Below are 23,057 nucleotides of genomic sequence, written 5' to 3'. Positions count from 1 at the left end.
TACAAGTTTCCTGAGTTCCTGCGAAGCTTGTCTCTTTCTATTTGTAAATGTGTGAGCATCTGCACACACATGTGTGTGTATATGTGTTGGTGTGTGCACATTCTGTGCGCTTTGTGCTGACACATTATGTTAATACATCTATGGTTTAGCGCGGGGCAAATATTGAACTTACTTCATGTGGCAGTTAGCGATGTTGTTTTTGTAGACAGGAAGGGACTCGCACACACACACACACACACGCAGACACTTGCACACACTCACGCCATCAATTTATGCATATTTTGATGACAATTTGAGCACATAACACAAAATGTCAAATACATAAAAGAACTGAGCTCAAGAGCAAAAAAATAAATAAAATAGAACAGAACATCAGTGAACCGAATTGAAAGAGTAAATCGAACCGCATTCAAAATTATTTCATCAGGACACACACACGCACATACGCATAGAAATATCGAATAACACATAAGCGGAAATCGATGACAGCCATTTCGCAGTAAATTGAGGCATTTTGACAGAGCTCTGCTGTAATTGCATTAACAGGCCAAAGAGCGAGCGGGACAAGAAGAGAGAGAGTGAGGGAGGGGGATACCAATATGAGAGGGAGGGAGGAAGAGAAAGGCGACACATTCGCTAGCTATTTTTAGCGGCATTTTCATTTAATTTGCTGCCCATGCGACATAACTAAAATGGCGATGAGTGAGGCAGAATGATAGACAGCCCAAGGGCGCAGGGAGGGGAAGAGCCATGGCAGAGGATGGAGACACATGGATGCTGATGCCAATGCTTATGCCGTTGGAGGTCTCTCTGTTTTTATACACTCTGCACGTAGCTTGTAGGGATGATAATAACTATGTGGCAATATACTTGTAGGTAACTGTAGGAGGGCATTAACTTTAAGGTAATAAAACGATGCGCATATTACCTAACATTTTGAGTAGCTTAGACTCAAATGAAATGACACTTTAAATATAATTTTTGTGATTCTCTATGAGCTCTGCGCTTTACAGACTTCTATAGAATTTAAGGCACATAATTGCAGACAACTATTTAAATAGAGATAACACATATATTTTACATCAATTAAATTCTATTAGTTCATTAAATTCATCTTTAAAGCTTCTCAACAAAGTTTCCAATGCCTCTCATAAGTGTGTACATATCTTGAAAATGTCATAGCTCTTATTAAGGAAACAATTTGTCGTTATACAACACTAATGTGTGGTATAAATCTTTTTTATTAGCCTGTACTTTTATTACAGACAGTCTTAATATTTCCTAATGTTTTTACTCATATTGAGAAAACAGAAAAAAAATAAATTAAAACTTACCGTCAATTTAATTTAGGGAACTTAATAATAACTATTTATAGATGTGTTTCACAGAAAATATATATATATAAATTGAACTGAAGTTGTTCATAAAAATATTTAATTAAAAAAATAATAACTAAGTAACATTTTCATAGATGTATACCACAGAAAATAAATATAAGTTCAATCCAATTGTTCATAAAAATAGTAAGTTGAATAAATATAAATAAATTGTTTAAAGATATATTCCACAAAATATATTTATAAATTCAATTCGAATTGATTAAAAAAACAGTAAGTTTAAAAATAAAAAAAATGACCTATATGTATATTAAAGTTTTCTAATGTGTTTTTCTTAAAATCTGTAAATATAATCAAGATAAAATCCATATATATTTAGCATATAATATGTTATTATCTAACTCTATTTAGAGAATCGAAGTTTCATTGATAACATATAAGTTATCAGCTTAATTTTAACTACAATTTAACTGGCCATAAGTCAGTGTATTTTCAATGAAAGTATTCTCAACTTTTTATTACCCACTTTAAGTATTTAAGAATAATACAATTGAAATTCAAGTCAGCCGCAGAATTTACAATCACAATCTATTTCGATATGCAGAGTATTTCTAGTATATGTTTTCCCCCTTTAGCCGACAGCTTTATTTCAATTACGCAAGCCTCAAAATTTGCCAATTTATTTTCGCACAGCCTATTTGCCAAAAAGTATGCAATTTGTGAAATTATTAGGCCAAAAATTCAGCAAATTACACAAATGCGGCGTGAGAGCGAAATAAATAGTAAATGAATATGTGCAGCAAATATTGAGCTAATAACAAAATAAATGTGTTTAGTGTGCGTGTGAAATATTTAGCATTTTGCAAACGAATTTTGTTAAAACAAAATAAATTGAAGCTGTGAACCATACAATGACTTTTGATTTTCAGTATGTGCTTTATAATTATGCATATTGTGTGTGTGGCATTAAATATAGAAATTCTTTTGCAGTGCAAGTGTTGATAATTCCTCTGATATTTAACATATGCGCTTTTAAGCATAGTAAAAAAGCTACTCTTTGGTTTATCTCTTTTCCTCTCTCTCTCTCTCTCTCTCTCTCTCTCTCTCTCTCTCTCTCTCTTGTGTCTCGTTATGACTCCTTTCTGAGTAGCTACGTGTGCAGAAGCTTGGAAAATCCGTGTGCAATGCCAGTTGCAAGCCAGTGATTGCATGCAACGGCAACGGCAGCGAAAACGGCAGCGACAGCCACTGAGTTCTATGTGAGTGCAACATGGCGTATGATTAATGAAAATTGCGCATACACACAGACACACATATGTACACATTGCACTGCTCGAGTGCTCGAAGCACTGAAACAAGTCAACAGAGCAATGAAGGAAGAGAGAACTGCGAGAAAACTGATAAAATAGCAAAGCCAAACATTTCACAACTATGCAGAATCGATTAACGGCAAAAGTTGATTGAATTTGCCACAAAAAAGGAGACAATGCAATCGCAGTAGCAATAGCGCCAATAGCAACAACAGAAACAGAAGCCGAAGCAGCAGCCGCAGCAGCAAAACAACAAACAACCAGAGAGAGGAACAAGGAACAATAACAATACGCCAATTTCCTTTTGGCTTTTTGTGCAAAAGGGAAATAAGCAATTTCAGCAAATAAATCGTAAAAAGTAAAAGTAATAAAATCAAGAAGATGAGAAAACACTCACACTCACACCCACCCACACACACACGCGCACATAAAGTACACTCATACACGCATTTGGCTTTTCGCAATATGATGGTAAGAACAAAAGCAGAAGAACGTCTCGCATTTTGGGGAAGGGCAGAAAAAGAAAAAAAAAACACGCCCGAAAAGCTTCATTCAACAAGCCAATATTTTATTGCCCTTGCCGAACTGCTTTTTAATATACGAATTTCGACCATAAATCGAAACGTATGAATATTCACATGCATTAAGATTAAAGTGGGGAAATGTAAAGCCCCCAAAAAAAAGCAGTCTTCAGTTGTTCTACTCGATGCTATCATTGTACTAAGAGATTGGATTAAATGAGTAATCAAACCTACATTTTATATTCGTGTATTGTTGCAATCTTATTTCGAATCTCACACATTTTAGACAGCTTACGAATGCCATCGAAAGCTCAGCTGGATTAACTTAAAACCAGCCAAAATGGTGAAAATCGAAAAATGAATTTCACAGCTGATTAAGTTCAATTGCATCTGACTTAAGCTCTTCTTTTTGAAGTAAAAAAAATGTAACTTGATTTGGATCTAAAGAATTTGTACTAAAAATGCTTAAATAGATATTGAACTTATCATTTTAATGTAATAAATAATTTTAAGTATATTGAATTTCTTTTGATGTTTTTTATATGTCCCTGATATAAAACAGTAATGATTAAGATTAATAGTATTTTTTCATATTATTAAAAGAATTTAAAATAAGAGTTTTTCTTCTATTCGTTTTACAAATTATTGATATTTTGAGTATGCTCAATTAATTTAATAAAGATTAAAAACAACTCTACTATTCTAATAATTGAAAATCAAAGTTCTTCGTTGCAAAATAATAATTTATTTTTTCTTTTACGTTCTTGGACACTCTCTAGGGTTTCATTTTTCAACTATTATTTATATTTTTATAATAAATATAATAGATATATATACATATATATTCGATAATTGGCCTTCAAAAAAACTATACACTATAGAAACTATACAAATATATTATATGTACAAATCAATTACAAAGTCAAGCTTGTGAGCATATATCTGACAGCCTTTTTAAAGAGTATGACAAATGCAGCCGAGTCAGAAACAGACGCACAAAATGAAGAGAAGACACAACAGGAACAGAAGCCGAAAAACTGTAACAGAGATAACAGTTAATGGGTGCACATTGCAAACTCGAGACAGTGGCAACAAACTGCGGCACAAGCGAACAAACTAAGAAGAAAACTGAGTAATCAAGTTATTAACACTGAGAGGAAAGAGACTGAAGGCCAAACTTAAGTACGATATATAGTAGAATTATTTCTATTATGTTAGGCAATGGATTGTTTTGTCATAGCAGTTGAAGGAATTGAACATTTGAAATAATTCCACAAACTTGCTGAAACCAATTTTCGTATCTTTCTTTTTGCAATAAAAATACATTTGCAAATTGAGAGAGACGAAAGTCATTTAAAGTCAGGCAGCTCAAACACACAACCCCCATGAATGCCACAAAGAATCTCACAGCAATCTGTGGGCAACAAAAAACCCCTCAGCTTTAACCACACACACAGACACACACACACAGAGAGACACAGCCACACACATAAAGAAAACTGCGGCAATGTTGAATATATAGTTTCGACCATACGAAGGAAATGAGCAAGACATTGAGTCACCTCGTGGAGGCGCTGTATCATTGGGATGTGAGTGGGTGAAAGATTGCAAGTGGGAATGGGCAAAAGCAATCAAAATACACACACACAGACTGACTCTGGCAGTCATATATATATATAAAGAAAGAGAGACAAAGACAAAGATAAACAGAGGCAGACAAACAAAATATTGGCTTTGCTAGCCGCAGAAAGGGGCAGAAGCAGCACCAGAAAGCAGAGCAAAAAGAATTGCTGCTGGAGCAGGAGCAGGTGTCTCTGAATGTGAATGTGTGTGTGTGTGTGTGCTTGATGGCGTTTTATGAGCGCTCAAATGTATGCAACAATAAATTAAATCAAAACAGTTAAATTTGACCTTGGCCACGGCAGAGGCGCCGCCAAAACGATAGTCAAGAAGCTCAAATGACACCCAAATTGGAGCCCTCCGCTCTCTGGCGGTCACTTCACATTAGTTACATAGAAATGGTATATAATATATGCATGGAAGCGGGCCATGAACCTTGACTTAAACGTATGTGAATGTGTTTGTTTGGCAATGCCCAGGGGCAACGTTTTTGCATTGCGCATTGTGCGCCCCTTATCTCGCTCTCTAGCCTCATCTTTATGCTGCTGATGATGCTGCTGTTGCTGCTGCTGCTGCTACTGTTGTGCATGTGCATCGGGGCAAATAAGCATAACGAAGCAAAGTCATATAACAGGGCATTATCCTTGGGGATGCAGCTGCTGAGCTGTTGTCGCACACCACACACACACTCACATACACACAGACGGTGACTCGACTCCACAACGGAAGCACTTTATTATGCCGCCAAATTGAAATAATATGCATATAAACATGAACAGTTCCACAACAAACAACAACAACAGCAGAACCAAGAAGAACGACAGTCACACGGCAAAACAATTTAGCGCAGGATGCAGTGCGTCCATTGTACGTTACACGGAGGTCACGCCGTTGCCCCCGTTGCGTTTGTTTGCCACGTGTTTTCCTTCGCCTTGTTTGACTTTTGTTTTTTGCAAACAGCATGAAATGAGCCCCGGCAGCAATAGCAACAGCAACAGCAGGCACCAGGCAGGCAGGCAGCATCATTAACATTATGTAAGCAACAACCGGCGACAGTGACAGCAGCCAGCAGCCAACAGCTAGCAGCCGAGCGAAACAACAACTAAACAACCCGTTTTCTAGCAGGAACCGACCCACAAAAAAGGGAGAGAGCACCCCAGCACCTACATTCATACTCGCAGTTAGTTGTAGAGGTGAGTGTAAAAGTGTGTGCTGAGGTGAGTGTAGAGGTGAGTGTGTAGCTAGGTGTATAGATGTGTGTGTGTGGCTGTGGATCCTCTGAAGTTGTAATTTATGCTCGGGCAAAATGCTGCACAAAACAGCAAAAAACAACCAAGAAAGCTACAATCGAATTTAGCCGACTGTAAAATACCCGCAAAATATTTTTAAACAAAACAATGTGGTATTAGAAGTATTGAAATATATCAAATTAATATACTGATATTAAGATATACCTAAACCTATGTTTGGTATATCAATATGCATACATAATACTGCATTCGGAATAAAAGTAAATCTTTTTTTGGTATATCAAAAATATAAAATATAATGAAATATATCTAAACCTATTGTATATTTGCTATATCGATATATTAGGTTGGCCAAAAAGTCTTGCGGTATTTCCGATAGGTGTCTTTGCAAGCGCGTAGTTCTAGTTCTATTTATCGAATCGGTTCATGCGATACCTTTTTGGAAAGCTCTTTTCCCGCGCTAACACGTGTTTGATTTATTGTTGTTTGTCTTGAGTCGTTCGTGAGTTATAGCGTCACAAACATGGACCAAAATAAAGAGAAAATACGGCATATTTTACAGTACTACTACGATAAAGGCAAAAATGCAACTCATGCTGCCAATAAAATTTGTGCAGTTTATGGACCCGATACAGTTTCCATTTCCACCGCACAACGATGGTTTCAACGTTTTCGTTCTGGTGCGGAGGTGGTCGAAGATGCGCCACGGTCCGGAAGGCCTGTCGTCGAAAATTGCGATAAAATCGCCGAATTGATCGAAAGAGATCGGCATAGTAGCACCCGTAGCATCGGCCAAGAGCTTGGCATGAGTCATCAAACCGTTTTAAACCATTTGAAGAAGCTTGGATTAAAAAAAAAGCTAGATGTATGGGTGCCACACGACTTGACGCAAAAAAACATTTTTGGCCGTATGGATGCATGCGAATCGCTTCTGAATCGCAATAAAATCGACCCGTTTTTGAAGCGGATGGTGACTGGCGATGAAAAGTGGATCACTTACGACAACGTGAAGCGCAAACGGTTGTGGTCGAAAAGCGGTGAAGCTGCCCAGACGGTGGCCAAGCCTGGATTGACGGCCAGGAAGGTTCTTCTGTGTGTTTGGTGGGATTGGCAGGGAATCATCCACTATGAGCTGCTCTCCTATGGCAAACGCTCAATTCGGACCTGTACTGCCAACAACTGGACCGCTTGAATGCAGCACTCAAGCAGAAGAGGCCATCTTTGGTCAACAGAGGCCGAATTGTCTTCCATCAGGACAACGCCAGGCCACACACATCTTTGGTGACGCGCCAGAAGCTCCGGGAGTTCGGATGGGAGGTTCTATTGCATCCACCGTATAGTCCGGATCTCGCACCAAGTGATTACCACCTATTTCTGTCCATGGCGAACGACCTTGGTAGTCGGAAATTGGCCACAAGAGAGTCCTGTGAAAATTGGCTCTCCGAGTTTTTTGCCAATAGAAAAGCGAGCTTCTATAAGAGGGGCATTATGAAATTGGCATCTCGTTGGGAACTCGTCATCGAACAAAACGGCGCATATTTGACTTAAATCGCATTATTCTAACCAATTTTATGAACAATTGAAAATTCAATAAAAATACCGCAAGACTTTTTGGCCAACCTAATACTAACACATTTTTAAAATACAAAATATACTGAAATATAACGATGCCTATATTTGGTATATTAATATACTATTGCATTCAAAAATACATAATAGACTGATATATACATAAACCTATATTTGGTATATCCATATACTATTGCATTAAAAAGTACCTAATATACCAGATTGTAGCTATATCTCTTAAATTCTCCGAGATCTATGTGTTCATACAGACATAGCCAGCATATAATACCCTTTTCTACCCTATGAGTAGCAAGTATAAAAACAGAAAACAAAAAAACAGGAAACCTTTCACGTAACAGTAACAGCGACAGCTAAGCGAATGTATCTGCATTAGTGTGTGTACTCGTACATGTGCACAGCTAGTTAGCCTATGCAGAAATATACAAATCAGCTGTGCCTTATGCCTATACATAATACATTATGCGCATCAATCATTATAAAGCCAAAATTAACTCATTTCCATAATTAAATAGCATAGCTGAAAGATAAGATGCATCACAATGCGTTAATCTTACAAAAGTAAATAAACAAACGAAGCGAAAATAAATAAAGCAAGCTTAATGAAATATTCCCACAAATTAAACAGCTTAAATAATTTCCTTTTGGTTGCAATGATAAAAGCGCGTTCATTGTTTGCAAAAAACAATGCAGCGCATTATATTGAATGCCCTTGGTAATTGTATCTTTAAACAACAATCGAGTTTTTTAGCTCCTACATATATTATATAAAAGCTCTTAGTTCTCTTAATAATCAAGATTAATATTATATTCTATCCTTTTCATTAATTTACAATGCTTTCAATTTATTTAAAAATACAAACTTTACTTTATTGAGTTGCCTTAGGCAAATTTAATACAATTTCCCATTAAAATTTATAGACGAGATTAAAAGATGACAAAGTTAGATTAAATGTCTAATGAATTTATGACTGTGAACTAAAAGCAAAAAAAAGCGTTCTTAGTTGCATATTTCCAACACAAAGAACACAAAAAATGATGACATTATTTTTTAGTAAGATTTGAATAAAATGCAAATTGAAGCACATTTTGACAATTATATCTTCTTGTCTTGCACGCTTCCAAATAAGAATTCTTTTCTCCTTTTTTTTTTGTTTTTATTCTGCGACCAAACCGAGCTGAAAACATATTAAGTACAAGGACAATAAATGCTTATATGCAGAGAGGGGCCATAAACGCTTCAGAATGTTTTTCTTTTCGCACAACTTTAAGCTTGGCTAAAAAGTTGCCATCATTTTCTCTCCTCTCGTTAGCTGACAGCATACACATGATATCTTTGCCATATATACGTAGATATAGCATATATATACGTATACAGCAGTCACCTGGCAACGGAACGCAGCGCAAAAGTTTTGATCAAACTGCATCAACGAACTTCTTATAAAGTCTATAAAACGTAATGACTTGCGCTACATGCGCGCCCTGAAATATGCAACAAAACTTTTTTGTGACTTTGACAACGACAACGACGACGTCGACGTCAACGTCGACGACGCGAAGCAAATGCGGAAATGCCGCAGTCAGAACGAGTGCGAGAGAGAAAGAGAGTGTAGTTTTGCCCGCCACGTAGAGTATTGCAGACATGACGCATAATTTGCATAAAATTAAGATACAATTAGAATGAAGTTGCTTGCGGCTTATTTGCAGTTTTGTCTATTCAAATAAATTTAAATGAGCCGCACTTCAATTGTGTGATGACTGCACTTGAAAACTGCAAAAATAAAAAAATAAAGTTTCGAGCGTGGCTTTTGCAACAAAATGTCAAAATCTCAGACAGACAAACACATGGCACGCCACACACACACACGCACACACAGTCACACCAACACGGTTGAGTTGAGTGATATGCAAACGAAATTTTGCATGCAACGTCGCGTCGCAGTTTCATGTGTGTGTGTGTGTGTGTGTGTGAGTGTATTTCAATCCGCCGACAAAATGGCAGCTATTTATTTTTGTCGCTAGAGCTGAAACTGTGACTGCGATTGCGATTGTGACTGCTACCGTGACTGTGACTGAGTTCGTGGGTCTGGTTCGAGGTCTGGCACTTGTCATGCTGATGTACAGATTAGAAATTAATCGAATTTTACTGTCAAATCGAAGCAATATCAGCCTAACAGGAAGTGCCAGCGACGTCTCGTTTGCCGTTTGCCGTTGGCATGGCAATGCAAAACAGTCAGGCACATGCCAATACACACACACACACATACACGCACACATACACAGTGAAGAGTGAGAGCGAGAGAGAGCGAGCGCATAAGAAATATATGGCTACACCTACGCACACACTGACAGACTAGAGACAGACAGCCGCCTGGTAGACACTGACACTGAATGTTACGCAGCACAGTTGTCGGCGATATGTCTCGATAAAAATACCGTAACATTGGCTTAATGTCTGATAAGCTTTGCCCAAAAATTACATAAATTTGCAAAAGCAGCGTTCATTCGTTCGTTCTCGCTGCCGCCTCTTTATTTATTATTTTGTATAAGCGCCGTTTCTCTCACCTGTTCCACAATTGTCGACATTTTGCCTACACTTGCTTAATTATATATTGCTGCTCGTTTAGCTTTTCTTTTTTTTTTATTCAGCTTTTTGTGGTGTTTTCGCGTTACCACTGTGCACCACCCAACGTCCGTTTTGTTGTTGTTGCTGCTCCTGCTGCTACGCGATTAAATACACTATTATATTGCACGGCACATTTTGATTTGTTTGTTTGTTTTTGTTTGTTATTACACGTAGAATTCTGTGATTTTTTTTCTTTTGCACTGCGCTGTGTAGTTTATCTAAATAACACTTGGGCAAAATATATGCGTACTTTTTTGTCGCGACGGTAAGCATTTATTTGCTGCTTCTGCTGCTGGCGACGGGGTTGTGCTGCTAAAATCAACTAAAAGTATATTTTTGTTAGCAGCAAGGATATTATCCTGTCAAACTGTTTGGCTGTTAACATATTAAGTTTAGTGCTGTTAACTGGTGGAGTTAATTGCTCCTCCGCTTTGCTCTTCGCTGCGTTGCGTTTGCTCAGTTTGCGTTTACGTTGCGCATTTCGCGTTACGTTACGTTACGTAGCTCTTGAGTAAACATTTAAATTCAAATTACTTGCAATTCGTTAAACGTAAATTAAATTATAATTACTCAAATTCGACAGAGTACATAACTAAAATAACAAAAGCAATTTAACTTCAACCTTAAATCTGATCATATCCTAATAATTAATTATCACTTTCGGCTGCGCTTCCACTGGCAACAGAAGCTAGGCTTGAATCCGAAACTGAAGCATTATCTTCGCCTAGGAACTCCTTTAGATATTTTAGCCACTCCGTCACATCAACATAACGCGTTACCTCCAGTAGCACTCGACGCAGATAACGCATCTGACGAATGCCGCCACCAAAGAGTCCTGCCATGCGTAGTGTACTAATTCTGGCCACCGGTAAATTGACTTTGGGTTTCGCCACAATCACTTTGGAATTGATGCGCTGCTTCCACGTGTGCGCCTCCTTTTGCATCTCGTCGAGCATAAATATTTTGCCCACCTCACCTGTGACCACGCCCACAGGTGTGGCCAGTGGACTTGAGGTTCGCGTTTGCAACGGTTTAACTGGTTCTTTGGTTTTCATATATTTCCAAAATGGTTGCAAATTCAACCATGAACAATAATCCTGCAGTGCATTCAGCATGATTTTTAGATAATCCTCTCGTGACAGTTGTTCATCGTCATCCGATTCGATTGCGCTGCGCGCTTTATACTTGAGCCATTGTTTTGACTTGAATTCCTCGCAAATTTTCTCGGGTCCAAATGGTGCTTTCGAACAGTAAAACAATTGCAGAAAATGATTGGTAAACTCATAGCGCACATATGACTGTGTGAACTGTGGAATGGTTTTGATGTAGGTGCTAATGTGTTTGGGATTCTCCATTTTGAAGATCTTAAAGAACTCGGCAATAAGACGACTTGTCTGTGGCCCCAAACTGGGATAAATCAGTGAATTCTCCACATACTGCAGCTCTGCAGTGTTGCTTGCCTCCATCAGCAGCGATACGAAGCGCTAAAGGTAAATAGTTTTAGTATTTGCAATTCAGTATGAATAAACTATCACTTCACTTACCTCTAGTATAGCTAAACGATCTGTGTGAAGCGACTTGGCAACAGCACGACTGTATAAAAGAAACAGTTGACGCGTAATCTTTGTCAGGCGCATTTCTGGCTTCATACCGAACACAATTAGAGCAAATGGCTTGAGTTCGTCTTGGAATATTTCAGGCTCTGCTTGCTGCATTCGATTGTGATCCATCCAGGACATAAATTGACGCTCCAGTACCCAACAGATCATGTCCAAGGCATCGAAAATGCGTGCCAGACGCACAGATGGTGCCATCTGCTTAAAGTCATCCAACCACAGCTTGGAGCCCTGCCAATCGTAATCCTGCACATGGCGCATGAGAAATGAATCCTGCGACAAATTGGCGTACTCCTCATCATCAATGTTTCCATTCGATTCCTCATAGTACTTGGTAAGCTCTTTCAGTTCGGTTTCACTGCATTTATCAAGACATTCCGCGAGCAGATCGAGCAGTAACTGCAACTTTTGTGGCGTGCCTGGCTCTGAGGGATCACTGACGCCAAGGAAATCCAGATAATAGGGACGCAATGCTGTCCAGCAGGGTGGAAATGTGTCCACCAGCAGATAATAGATACGTATGACATTATTATATATGCTGCGCAAGTCTTGAACTGCCAGCGTTTTGGAGGAGAGTATCTGTAAGGCAAGTCAACTATTAGTAGCGTATCTTACATTATATTTTAACAATTCCACAAACCATAAGCATAGAGAAAAGCCAATCAAAGACCGCCTCATCGGGAAAGACGCACTGCAGCGCCATTGCCTCCTGCATGTCCAGAAAGGAGTCGTAGTGCTTGTTATAGAGATTATTGCGCAGCTCCTGGGCAATGCTAATGTCCGGAGCATTGGGCAGCATAGCACAGCGATGTTTGCTAACACACAAACTCGTATTGTGTAAACATTTTGGAACGCGAGCAGCCGGCAAACGTTGCTCGCTATTCATGTATAGATTCGAGATTATAACACGGAAATTCCATTTCAGACTCTGCTTAGATTTGTTGTCAGCCACTGGGCGTTGATGAGGCGCCACAACTGTAGTCACATCGTCCTCAACATTGGAAGCCGTCTCCTGTTTGGCAACAATTTCCGTAGTTGATTTACTCATTTCACAACCGGCGTCACTTGACGCGTTGAGCTTTGATATTTCCTCTGTCGTTTCGTTTGAATCGATTTCTATTTGACTTACAGCTGCATTAGTGCTATGTTTCTCAGTTTTATCTTCTTCCGATTTTTTATCTTTCGGTGATTCATCTTTCAACTCTGACGACGACATATTTTCCAAATAAACAAATTGTTTTGCGACTTTTATGCCGGGTCCAAATAAACAACGTGACCGCAATTGAAATTGCAAATATGCCGCAAAAGCGCTAATAGAATTTCAAGGTAACACATATGGTCACACTGCTGTCGACTAGCGATTCATTTTATAGCGATAGCAACTTATCGATAAAATTGCGCGCGCAATTGAATCACAGTCTACTGTCAACAATTGCACAACTTGTTTGCCATCATTTGGCAGTATAAAAGGAAATAAATAAAAATAAAATAAAAAACCCCATAAATGCTTACCAACCACCTGCTGACTATCAGTGGCACTAAATGCATGCATACATTACAAGTAAAATACACTGAAGACAATGTTTTTGCTTCTTTTTTTTGCTGTCGCTGAGCAAGTCGGGTCACATACTACTCGCAACCGTAAGGCACGACTAGCTCGTGCTCTTGGCTAAAAACACCAAATTTAGAATTTAAATATAGCAATTAGGCTGATTTATGCAGCCCGTCTGCATGTAACATTAATTGCAACTAACAACAAGTGCTCCAATGACCATTGAAGCCTGAGAATTGTGGCGCCGCAGACAGTATGTAAATTTTTGGGTTTTGGGAAAAAAAATTCGCAAAGTCGAGCATGTGAAAAATGAAAATTGCATTTTCAGACAGTATCAATACAGTTAACAGTTGGAGTTTATGCAATTAGCAATGCCTTTTGGCTGACTCCAATTGGTATTTAAAAACAGTTGTGCCCAAAAATAAAAATCGAAACAGCCCCCGCAGTCTTTATTAGCCCAAATATGTTTGTTGTTAAGCGTTAAGTAATGAATTGCCTTAAATGTCAATTAACCATGGCTTTTGGCGCAGTTTAATCAACGGCAATTATTGGTTCTTCGTACACATATAAGTAAACTTGTTAATTACTGGCTCTTTTTAACGATTGCTTTGGCAATACAAACATATAATAATTTAATTGATTGTAAATCGTTGTTATGTTATATGTATCTCTGTGAGTCGGGAGGCGCTGACTGTGAGATCTAGCCTCTCTCTGTTTTAAGCCAGCAAATGCAATTTGCATGTAAATGTAACCTCAATCTTTTTGGTTAATTAAGTTATTGAACATTGAAATTGATTGGCGTGGGGGGATAATAAATGCGGGGTTGGGTCTTTAAAAGGCTGCTGTGGTTGCTACGCATGTTCGAGGGTGCAGCGTATTCAGATTCTTAGATAATTGAAGACATTTCTGGGGCAAAGTCAACAGTTGGTGGCAGTCAATAAATTTTTCGAAAGTAGATGATATCTTTTTATTTTTATTTAGTTTTTAAAGTGGTTGGTAGGGATTAATGCTTGGATATACGACTGGTAAATACTCTTTAAAATTTAGTATCATATTTATTTGTGTTATAAAAATATAACAGGAAAAATATAGTTCTTTTGTTACAATTTTTTAAAAATTTTATATTTTGTTTAAATTATTTACAATAAGTACACTTCCTTGAAAGATTTTCACTACGAAAATATACGATTATATATCACATATAATTTATATTCTTCAAAATCAAGAGATTTTTATGCTACACATTTTTGTATATGTAATTGGTTTTTTATATTTATACAAATAATTCATTAACTTTATAAAAGTTGTTTAATAACCTTTACTTCATAACAAGATTAGTTGAATATTAATTTAATTTATTGATATCTTTTTAATTTTGCTTGCATGTATTTATTTTTTTGTATTGCAATGTAACTACGGTAAATATTATTACCTTTTTGTGCGTTGTATTATTTAGCCCCAATATTAACTGCACATATCTGACTCTTAATTAATATATAATGAAACAAAAATAAAATCTATTTTTATGCTACTTTTTGATTTTCTTTATAAACTGCTTTTCATTCATCGCTTCTGCAATCTTGCAATCTTCGGTCAATTGTTCGTCCAGCTTATACAACAAGTTGTGCTGTGCTTTTGCCTTTGATGATTGGCAATTAAAATTGCATTTGCTGCCTACATTATCAGATCGTCTACGTGCACGCTGCACTGACCCATATATGCATCGATCTTTGTGCTCTACACCCGGTTGTAGATGCTGCTGCTGTTGCTGTCTGGCTTATAGTATATGTTGTATGTTGGTCACTAGTGTGATTGCCAGATAGCCTGTGGCTGGCTGTCTGGGTTGTCTGCTTGTCTGGTTTTCTGGCACTTGGCAAATGGCTACCGGTTCGCATGGTTCGCAGTTAGTTAGTTGGCAGTTTGCTCTAATTTTTTTTTTCGTTTTGGCGTCTTCAGGCAGCAGTAGCAACGCGAGCAAGTTCGTTGTTCAAGTCATTCGTTTTTTTTTTGCGCTTAGCATGCGCAAATTAGTCAAAATAGTTACAATTATATAAAAATCAAGTTATGTATACATATATAAGGTACATAAGCTGTGATAAGTGGGCGTTGCATGTTTGCCTTTCACTTTGGCCAGCTGGCAGGATATAGAGCAAGCAACAAACATTCGAGCTGATGCCTATAAATAAAACTATGATTATACAATGGTGAATGAAAATAATATATGTAAAAAGTCTAGTTGTCTTTTAACACGTAATTAGCCGAGCGAACTGGGCAAACTACTGCAAACAATGTTGCTGCTGCTGTCAGTTCAATTGAGACATTATTCAATTTGTGACAATCGCGAGAAAATTCATTCGGCAACGAAACAGCGAAATAGCGAAACAGCAAGACCCGAAATCGAAACAATTAAAGGCATTTTGGCGATTTCCCAAAGCGATGTTCTAATTTTGGCAAACAACTGCAACAACAACAAGAGTTGCCACAACAACAACAACTTGCCGCAAGCTCAACGTTTAATGAGCACCAAAATTGTAAATTTAATTTATATCGTTTGCTGCACTTTTTGTCAGACGACAAATTTCGTAATTTTTTTTCATTTGGTGGCAATTCTCGATCTTGTTGTTGTTGTTGTTGCCTCGTGTAAACTGTGCCGACTCCACTGGACGCGATTGCATGTCAAAGGGGCATAAAACACAAATGCCGACACACAGAATGAAAACAACGTCGCTTTGGCCAAAGATCTGTTCCATTTTGCTACGATTTTGCGATTCGCTTTGCTTTTGCTTTTAATTGGCACCTCGACACTTGGTGGCATGCCACACTTTGGGGCAGCTGTGTGTGTGTGTAGGTGCACTTGCATTGCGTCAATTTATGTGCCACGCATTTTATGCTTTGTCAAATAGTCGCATTTGTTTTCGCACATTGTTACACAGTTGAATGCAACGCTCATGCCCCATGACAGACACCAAAGCGGTGGCTGCAACTTATCCAACTCATTCTCGGCCACGCAATGCCATGCAACATGAGTTACGCATGTTGCAGCAACCACGGCACAGAGATCGAGAACCGATACACATTAGTTATGCTTAGACCAGCATGATTTATACTTCAAATTGTGTATATAATACTTTGATTAATAGCTCCCGAGGTGGCAAATCATAATTTTAAATTGAAAGTTTAACGCAAACTTGTTGCTCCACTGATCTACTAAAAATAGCATAATAAATAATAAATTGATATCTTGGCTAGTTAGCAAACTAGTCAGCATATAACTACATTAAATTGAAACCAAATACTTCAAGTTCAAAAATAAGTAGTTAGTATTCAGGTTTGTCTACTACTTTTAAATATTTTAGTGCAATAAATTTGCTTTCAAATAAAAAATTATTGACAACCAGAGGTTCAGGAAATTGAACAAAAATTTATATGCATATGATAACATAAATAATATCAGCCAGCCGAAAGTCCAGGAATATTTTTTATAATTATAATTATATAACATAATGAACAATGAATGATACGCAGCCAAAAATCCAGGCAAAATATAAGCAAAGATATTTTGACATTATTCGTAAGATATAAAATATTTGTTTGCTTACTCTATGACAACCTGTTGACAAGTTGCTGCTGCTCAGCTATTAATAATCTTCACAGTATGAGTAAAACAACAGGCGATGATGACTTGTCTTTATTTCACAAAATACATTTCTTTTGAAACCAAAAAAATATTTGCAATTATCATAAGTTAATATGTTAGGAAAATCATCATAAAATACCAACCTATTTTAATTTAATTGAATTTGAATTGTTGCCACACTCTCTGAATAAATAATCATATAAGATATGAAAAACGAAATAGCTGTTACCATTAATATATAAATTCAATGTTTTTTTGCATCACTATATTAAATAAAATTTTAACTCCAAACTCTCAGATGCAAACCTTAATCTTAGAATAATAATCCAACATCTTTTCGTTTTGGAAAAACGTATTTCAATAGCGGTTTTTTTTTCATAGTCTAATTATAATGTCTAAATGCTTACTATTAAGCAACTAAATAAGCAAATTTGCATGCTACAATACATCATTTATTTATATTAATACTTGCTTATGTTGTATACTTAAATTTTTTTTAAATCCAATATTAATTCTTAGTATATCATACTTACCATTAAGCAAATACTTACACAGTATGTATGCATGTAAAATATTATATTCAGTTACTGAAGTTCTACAAATTTTAACTTTTAAAAAACCATTTAAATAGTTATATTAATTCCTAGTATATCAACTCATTATACATCTTTTTATTATTTAAAAAGGTTAGATATAATTAAAATGAACACTGACGTATTTCTAAAGGACTAGCTGCCAAAGTTAGTAGTATGTATATAATAATTATAATAATATAATAATTATATGCAATAATATTCTATTACTAAAAGTCAATTCAACTTAAGCTATCAAAAAACCTATTTTAAAAGCAATATTAATACTTTACTTATCATTAAAAATAAATATGTTAGTTACTTAATATGGCAAGCAATAACAACACAATTTTCTATTATTAAAATTCAACTAAATTTGAGTTTAAAAAATGCATATTTAAAAAGCAAAATTAATTCTTACTTATCATTAAGAAAACAATTACCTAATATTGCATGCAATAACAACACAATTTTCCATGATTAAAGGAAATCTGTTGTCTTAACTTTATCCAATAGAAAGAACACTCTGCACACTCGCCACACATAACAAGCGGTTAATGAAACCGCTTTTACCTGCATGCGCAATTCAATTTCATTTTCATTACGAGCCATTTGAGAGTGAGTCTTGTTGTGCGAGTGCGAGTGTGTGTGTGTGTGTGTGTGTGTGTGAAGCTGTTGCAATCGAAAGCTGACCAAACCGTCGACGACGACAACGACGACAAATGAAAACAAAATCAAAAGCGAGACTAACCAGAGCAGAGCTGAAGCTGTTGACGGTTGGCTGTGTAACTATGTCTAGCTTTAAGAGTGAAAAGCCGCAAACTGAAGCTGGAACACAAAACTGGAACTGGAGGCGCCTCTCAAGCTGTTGAGACTACAACTGAGACTGCGACTGGAACGCTGTGCTGCTTACATAATCGCAGATAGAAACAGAGCACATACAGAGAGCACATGCAATTTATCTCAAGAAAGAAATCTACAAAAAAGCAGAAAAGCAGATCGCCCCCTTCCACACTTGCACTCAGCCACCCCCTCAGAGTCAACTAGGCAACTATTTAGGCTCTGTTGTTGACTGTTTGTCTACAAAATGTTGGTCAGCAACATGATTTTTTGGCATGTGGCTTAGTTTTGCTTTTAATAGACTTTGATTGCTTCGTTGTCCCTCATTCCAGACAACAGCCGCAGCCGCAGCCACAGCCACAGCAACAGCAGACGGCGACAATGGCGACAACAAGAAATGCAATGACAACGATTTGCATTGCAACATGGATCAACATGAGCAACATCAGCAACAGCAACAGCAACAACAATAATATGGCCATAGCAACGGCATAAGTCATAATGCAATGGCACATTTGGCGTTTAGAGTTGTATTGAGTTGCTTGGTTGCGTGCGCCGCTAAAGGGCAAAACGAAAGACTTAGGCAACGAACTGACTGACTGACAAACTATTGCGATTTATGCCTCACGCCTTGCGTCTTAATTACGCGTTCGGGATTGGCGTTAATAGCCAAATGCCCCAAAGCTCCCCGAAAAACTGCGAATTACAATTCACAATACGCGATTCTTATGAAGCTTCCACTGTTGATGCTGTTGCTGTTGTTGTTGCTGCTGCCTTTGCTGCCTTCTGCCGCATTTGTGTAATGGGTAATTAAGCGCCTCGAACGACCAACAACAAGTTTTCCCACGGCTGCTGCCCGGCTGCCAGGTTTGCCAGCAAACTCCGTCCATCTGTGTCTGTCTGGCTTGGGCTACTGTGCGCGCTTTGCGCTAAAGCCCAAAACAAACTGCCGCCAAGTACCAAAGGCCAATGATATATGCATTTTTCATGCCGAAACAACAGTCGTACTTGCCAGCAACAACAACAACTGCAACAACAACAACAATTGACACAACTACTTACTACAACAATGCGCCTTGCTTATAAATTAGAAGTAGTCAAAATAATAGCCATATTTCTTTGGCGGAACCCTCACCAAACGAAAAAAAAAAAAATCGAAAATATAAAAATGTTCACAAAAAAAAGGTCAAAGCTGCATCACAACAAAAATCGAGATATCGAAAAATTGCAGCTGCGTTTTTTTCGGCTATGTGTTGCTTTTGGCCAGGTTATCATGACGCCAGCTGTTCGATCTCCAAACCAAGCATTATAAACATCGCCTCAAGCCGATTGCTAATCAGCTGAACGCACTTAAAGCGATTTTCATGTCTGCCTATTTTTTTCTTCTTCTGTTTCTTTTTTTCTCTTTACCCCGTCACAGAGCAATATTGATGAGATGCTGATGTTGTTGTTAGCTGGACAGGTGTGTTTGAAGCGCAGTTGCTGAGTTGGTCAATGAGGCTTCAATAAGCCAGCGAAATAATACACAAAATATCTTATGTTAATTAGTGGACGCTTTAAATGTGATTTATTGTGACAACTTTGAGCACTTACTTCACAATTTGGAAATAAATCGTTTTTTACGTTCGAAGCATAGCTACAACGAATGCATAACTATTGTATCCAAAAGGTATTTAACGTGTAGTTAACAATGGTAAAGTTAAAGATAAAATGCTCAGAAAATCAATCTATCCACTCAACATTTTTATTATGTGTTAAATCGTATTAAATTTGAGCTTTGAATGTTAGTTAATTGAATTATACACATATATTTTATAATCTTCTCAATTTTATAAACAAATCCAGGTTTTAAAATGTAATAATTAAAATGCCTAACAACATTATTTACACAATTTGCTCATTTATTTTAACAACAAATATTTTTCATTTTACTTAGTGAACTTATCTCAAATTAGCTTTTTAATTTAAAAATAATTGTCTTGTGAGCATCAGTTAATCAAAACTATTTGAACACTTAATTTCACTATAAATACTTTATTTAATTATTTAATCATGACTAATCTAACTTCCCATACAAAATCCATAATTCATATATAACTTCTAACATTTGTATAGTCTCTGAGATATATGTAGGTGTTCATACGGACAGACTAAACTAAAAATAATATGTTTACTCGCTTCGATAATTCGAATTTTAGCTTTGGAATTTAAAAGTATTAGTTATTGGCTAATATTCGAAACAAATTTGAACATTAAATGCTACTTTACATATTTTTCATTAACATCCCAACATCTCTGTTTTTAATATATCGATGAAAAGCTTTTGTCTAAGCCTGCTTTCGACTGAATTTTGTAATAATTATTTCAAAGCAACCCCATAAAAATGGATTTATAACTGGAACATGGTTGAGCATCTTTTCTACGCTTTATTATCATTTGAAATCGTGCAAGCGTAATGCAATTTTTAGTTTAGACATAAAACATGCTTAAGTGCTTGTAAAGCCAAAGTTCAAGGCTGCTTTAAAAAAAAAACTGTGTTTGTGTATGTGTGTTTGGCAATTCAATTGCAGAGGTGAAGGGGAGGCATTGAAACTTGGCAATAAACTTGGCGAGTGAGTTGAAAGCGTTAATTAAAAGGAAAATACACGCGACCCAAATTGTCATTCGTTTTGCTAATAGAAAATGTTAAATTTATTTGCCATATTTCCTCATCTTCAATGGCAAACAGCTTAATTAATATTTCACTTGGCATTTGATTGATTTGTGATGTCACTTGAGTTTGCATTGTGCAAATGAAAATGTTGCGCTTTTGCAGTTTTAGGAAATGTGCAATTTGATGCACACCGCAGAGACGCTCTTGGCCAGTTCCAGTTGGATGCGGTGACCATTGAAGCGCATAATTTGCGGAAATATGCAAAACTCAATTTTGTTTGTGGCTGTGTCTAAAACATAAAAAAAACCTTTCCCTGGGATTGAGACGCCTTTTGCTATAAATACGACAGAAGTGCCACATTTCACGCTTAGTAAAAATTACAATTCCACAGAGAAATACGCGAAACGCCAAAAGGATTACAATCAAAGGCGAAGAGGCAATCAGTCAGCCAAACATTCAGCTATTCAATTAGTCAGAGAGTTCGTCTGTCTTTCAGTCCGTCAGGCAGTCAGTTAGTCAGTCATTAATTCCATCAATCAACGAGTCATTCAGTTAGTCAGTCAGCCACGCACAAACATTGAAATTCAATCAAAATTCATCAAACGCAATGAAGAAGCGACTACAACGCATAACTGGCCACGCAGCTGGAACACCAAAGACGACAACACTTGCCACTTGTTTGTGCTTCCGTGTTACGACTACAGCCAAAACAACAGCAACAACAACAACAACGAGGAGGAGTAGCGGAGCAACAACATTGAATGCGGCACGCGTTAAAGTGTTGAGCATCATCATCTTCTCGACATTCGCTGGCTGCTCGGCCATTGGCTATTCCTATTCACGATTCGAGGGTCCGGTGGTGGGGCCAGAGCAGCTGGTTCAAGTGCCCGACGCCTATGGCGGTGGCACGCACTCCGATTATGTAGCACGGCCCGAATACAGCTTTGCTTACGGCGTCGAAGATGGTCAGACGCGTTTGCTGCAGAATCGCAAAGAGACGCGCAACGGCGATGCCGTCAAAGGTGTTTACAGGTAGGTAAACGAGTGTTTTCGACAGTTGTTGTTGTTGTTGTCATGCATTTAATAAACGCAGCGTAGTCGATCCTGATGGCACCCTGCGTGTGGTCAAATACACAGCTGACGATGCCAACGGTTTCCAGGCTGAGGTAATCACCAATGGCATTGGACGTTTGCATGGCCATGGCAACGGCGCCGCAGCTGTCGATGAGCAAGTGGAGCACGAGCAATCCAACGAGGTGCAGCCACAGGCAGCGGACGATGAGGAATATGACGGCGAGGAGGAAGAAGGTGAGCAGCATGAGGAAGAGACGCCACAGCAGGGAAAAGGACAGTACAAAGTGCATGAAGACCACGACGAAGGAGAGGGCGAAGGTGACGAAGGTGACGAAGGCGACGGAGAGGAAGGCGGTGGCGATCATGAGGAGTACGAGGGCAGCAGCGAGGAAGGTTACGAGGATGCCAAACCACAGCGTGAAGAAGAAGAATCAGACAGCAGCGAAGAATATTAAAGCAAAGCAAAATTACCCCAGTGCTAAAGTGATCTATGTGATATACCAAAAAAAACAAGAACCTGTCAATGTGGTATATAAATTCTGGTATTTTATGGTATTTTTTAATGAATATACATAAAGCATGATTTATGTAAGCTCACAAACTACTCGCCTACTTTATATGAAAATCTAAAGCAAAAGCTAATTGAAATATCTATGCGTTGAAATGGTTTTTCTTTTTCTTATTTTTTGTGGTTTTTGCGTAATCCCGCAGCATGTGCGTTGCAGTTGCTGCTACTCCGACGTTGCGTTCGTTCGGAATCAATCAGGCGCAGCAGCAATTGGCAATTGCCTCAACCAGGCATCGACTTTGTTGCAAAGTTGCAAAGCAGAGAAGAAAAAAAAAACCAAAACAACTATATCTG

The 23,057-nt window shown here is 37.7% G+C and overlaps 3 protein-coding genes across 5 annotated transcripts in view; 1 reads left to right on the top strand and 2 right to left on the bottom strand.

Annotated features, from left to right (window-relative positions):
* The window catches only part of LOC132790575 (uncharacterized), a 56,202-nt gene extending 45,624 nt beyond the window's left edge, over positions 1-10,578 (bottom strand). The window contains exon 1 of one of the 2 annotated variants that reach the window (XM_060799144.1): positions 10,191-10,578. In XM_060799144.1, the coding sequence (XP_060655127.1) occupies positions 10,191-10,211 (21 nt within the window). In that variant the 5' untranslated portion in view covers positions 10,212-10,578. The remainder of the gene's footprint in view (positions 1-10,190) is intronic. The other variant, XM_060799145.1, reaches the window with a different exon arrangement.
* Positions 10,579-10,795: 217 nt separating this feature from the next.
* On the bottom strand, positions 10,796-13,130 carry LOC132791863 (uncharacterized). The gene is made up of 3 exons (XM_060800963.1): positions 12,508-13,130; positions 11,796-12,446; positions 10,796-11,735 (listed from the first exon to the last, which is right to left on the bottom strand). Exons 1-3 carry the CDS (start codon positions 13,081-13,083, stop codon positions 10,899-10,901), a joined length of 2,064 nt encoding a protein of 687 aa, XP_060656946.1. The 5' UTR covers positions 13,084-13,130; the 3' UTR covers positions 10,796-10,898.
* Positions 13,131-21,561: 8,431 nt separating this feature from the next.
* LOC132792294 (retrotransposon-like protein 1) lies at positions 21,562-22,822 on the top strand. Of its 2 annotated transcripts, none has more exons than XM_060801592.1 (2): positions 21,562-22,153; positions 22,215-22,822. In XM_060801592.1, exons 1-2 carry the CDS (start codon positions 21,729-21,731, stop codon positions 22,648-22,650), a joined length of 861 nt encoding a protein of 286 aa, XP_060657575.1. In that variant the 5' UTR covers positions 21,562-21,728; the 3' UTR covers positions 22,651-22,822. The 2 variants fall into 2 exon arrangements, with proteins under 2 accessions (XP_060657575.1, XP_060657576.1); XM_060801593.1 differs by having other exon boundaries at positions 22,094-22,153; positions 22,220-22,822.
* Positions 22,823-23,057: the final 235 nt, after the last annotated feature.

The sequence above is a fragment of the Drosophila nasuta genome, chromosome 3, assembly GCF_023558535.2.
Source record: "Drosophila nasuta strain 15112-1781.00 chromosome 3, ASM2355853v1, whole genome shotgun sequence".
Lineage (NCBI taxonomy): Eukaryota > Metazoa > Arthropoda > Insecta > Diptera > Drosophilidae > Drosophila > Drosophila nasuta.
This window is presented reverse-complemented; position numbering and strand designations above follow the sequence as displayed.